Below are 2,406 nucleotides of genomic sequence, written 5' to 3' on the forward strand. Positions count from 1 at the left end.
GGTTAGGGAGGCGATTTTCTTATGACAGTGGGAAGAGTTACTAACCCCCAAGTGGCCGCAGCCAGGGCATTTAGGACAGGTGTGTGATGCAGCAGAGACTGTCTGTGTGGGGGATGGGAGAGCCGGGGATGACTTTAGGTGAGGGACAGGACCTAGCCTGTAACGTGAACCAGGTAGGGGGGGAGGGGGTCAGCACCTTTGCCCGGGAAGCAGGACAAAAGGAAGGAGCCGGCTGGAGGGAGTTAGTTCAGTTTTGGTTTTGGGCTGGGTGGTTGGAATTCAGGGAATCCCAACCTGGGAACTAAGCTTCCTGAACCCCCAGAAGGACTTGATTGAGGGGTCCTGGTTGTGCCTCCAAGCTCTGCTGTAACCTGCATTCCTGTTGTCCAGTAAACCTTCTGTTTTACTGGCTGGCTGAGAGTCACTGTGAGTCCCAGGAAGAGGGGTGCAGGGCCTGACTCCCCCATACTCCGTGACAAGGTGTTAGTTAAACCCTTGGCCAGCAGTGCTGGGAGCCATTAAATCAAATTGTAAATCCTGTATAGGATGGAAACCACTTCATTCCGGGGGTGCGGCAGCACCCCTAGTTCCAGCGCCTGTGCCCTTGGCAGGTCTCACTAAGGAGTTTATCAGACCCGGCAGTTTCACAGAATGCAGACCCCAGTGACTTACAGGCAGCGGCAGAGCTGAGTACCCCCCCCCCATACAACACCTCCCCCCCTTCCCCCCAATGAGACGCGGAGACAGAGCTGCGGGGTTGGCATCTTTATTGGGTCAGAGCACAGCAGGGGTGTGGCTAACCCGCCAGAGCCAGCCGCTCACCGGTACTTCTCGGTCAGCACCGCCGTGACGGCGGCCAGGAACTTGTCATAGGCGAGGTGCACCTGCGGGGTGTACTCGCTGCCCAAGTGCACGCCCAGCACCACCTGGAAGCTGTGGGACAGCAGCTGCAAAGCAAAGCGCACTGGGTCAGCGGCAGCCAGCCCTCGGCCCCAGGGAGCCCCGAACCGGCAGCCCCCTGGACAGCCCGCACTCCCGGGGAGAGGGGGGGCCTGATCCCGCACCCCCGGGGAGAGGGGAAAGAGGGGGCCCTGATCCCGCACCCCCCTGGGGAGAGACGGGAAAGCGGGACGGGCTGATCCCGCACCCCCCTGGGGAGAGACGGGAAAGCGGGGCGGGCTGATCCCGCACCGCCCCGGGGAGAGACGGGAAAGCGGGGCGGGCTGATCCCGCACCGCCCCGGGGAGAGACGGGAAAGCGGGGCGGGCTGATCCCGCACCCCCCCGGGGAGAGACGGGAAAGCGGGGCGGGCTGATCCCGCACCCCCCCGGGGAGAGACGGGAAAGCGGGGCGGGCTGATCCCGCAACCCCCCGGGGAGAGACGGGAAAGCGGGGCGGGCTGATCCCGCACCCCCCTGGGGAGAGACGGGAAAGCGGGGCGGGCTGATCCCGCACCCCCCTGGGGAGAGACGGGAAAGCGGGGCGGGCTGATCCCGCACCCCCCTGGGGAGAGACGGGAAAGCGGGGCGGGCTGATCCCGCACCCCTCGGGAACTCTCCCGGCCCTAGCCTGCACTTGCCTTGAAGTTGACCGGGTCCACGCGCAAGTTGTAGGCGTGCAGGTTGCTGAGCTCGGAGAGCGTCTCTCTGAGGTTGTCCACGTGCCGCACGGCGTCCCCCAGGGCGGTCACCACCTTCTTGCCGTGGTGGCGGATCTGCTCCGAGTCATGGTGCAGGTCGAAGTGGGGGAAGTAGGTCTTGGTGTTGGGGTAGACGAGGAACAGCCTGCGGGGGAGGGAGGTCAGAGACAGTGAATCCCAAAGTCCCGCACCCCGGGGGCCATGGGAGCCGCGCGCCGGCCCGGCAGGGACACCCCGCGCCCTCCTGCCCGGGTGCGCCCAGCAGCTCGGTCCAGCAGCGCAGCTGGCTCATTTCCAAGTCGTGCCCGGGCTGGTTTCCTCCCTGCACCCTGCGCCCGGGCCGCCTGCCCCCGGCCCTACCTCTCCAGGGCCTCGGCCCCGAAGTCCTCCTGGTGCCCCAGCACCTTCTCCCAGGTATGTTGGATCAGCTGCTTGTCGTCCTCGGTCAGCATGGCGGCGGCTGGGGGTCTGCGCTGGGCTGGCTGTCCGGGTCCGCTCGCCGCTGCCGCCCCCTTTATAGCTGTGGCAGCCGCCCTCCCCCTGGCTCCGGCTGGGCCGGCCCTGATCTTATCCGGGGCGAGGGGCCTCAGGCGGAGCAGGCGTTACGGGACGGGGCAGCTATCGCCTTCCCAATGGGACCGGCCCGACACACGGAGCACAGCCGGGCCTCCAGTCCTGGGACCCCGGAGCAGGCGAGCACATCCCGTGCCACTGTGCCTGGCAGGACAGCAAGGCAGCGGGTCTAGGAGCAGGACAGCAAGGCACCA

At 66.3% G+C, this 2,406-nt stretch overlaps 1 protein-coding gene across 1 annotated transcript; it reads right to left on the minus strand.

The window, feature by feature from the left end:
* Window positions 1-750: 750 nt before the first annotated feature.
* Window positions 751-2,159, minus strand: LOC120373854 (hemoglobin subunit alpha-D). The gene is made up of 3 exons (XM_039492849.1): window positions 2,000-2,159; window positions 1,580-1,784; window positions 751-947 (listed from the first exon to the last, which is right to left on the minus strand). Exons 1-3 carry the CDS (start codon window positions 2,089-2,091, stop codon window positions 819-821), a joined length of 426 nt encoding a protein of 141 aa, XP_039348783.1. The 5' UTR covers window positions 2,092-2,159; the 3' UTR covers window positions 751-818.
* Window positions 2,160-2,406: the final 247 nt, after the last annotated feature.

This window comes from Mauremys reevesii, linkage group 10 (genome assembly GCF_016161935.1).
Source record: "Mauremys reevesii isolate NIE-2019 linkage group 10, ASM1616193v1, whole genome shotgun sequence".
NCBI classification, from domain to species: Eukaryota; Metazoa; Chordata; order Testudines; family Geoemydidae; genus Mauremys; species Mauremys reevesii.

What these genes read in the sequence shown, in the direction of transcription:
- LOC120373854 (XM_039492849.1), bottom strand. Translation starts at nt 2,091, where the DNA reads ATGCTGACCGAGGACGACAAGCAGCTGATCCAACATACCTGGGAGAAG. An exon ending in GGGGCCGAGGCCCTGGAGAG is followed by an intron (nt 1,785 to 1,999) that starts GTAGGGCCGGGG and finishes CCTCCCCCGCAG; the next exon opens with GCTGTTCCTCGTCTACCCCA. An exon ending in TGGACCCGGTCAACTTCAAG is followed by an intron (nt 948 to 1,579) that starts GCAAGTGCAGGC and finishes TTTGCTTTGCAG; the next exon opens with CTGCTGTCCCACAGCTTCCA.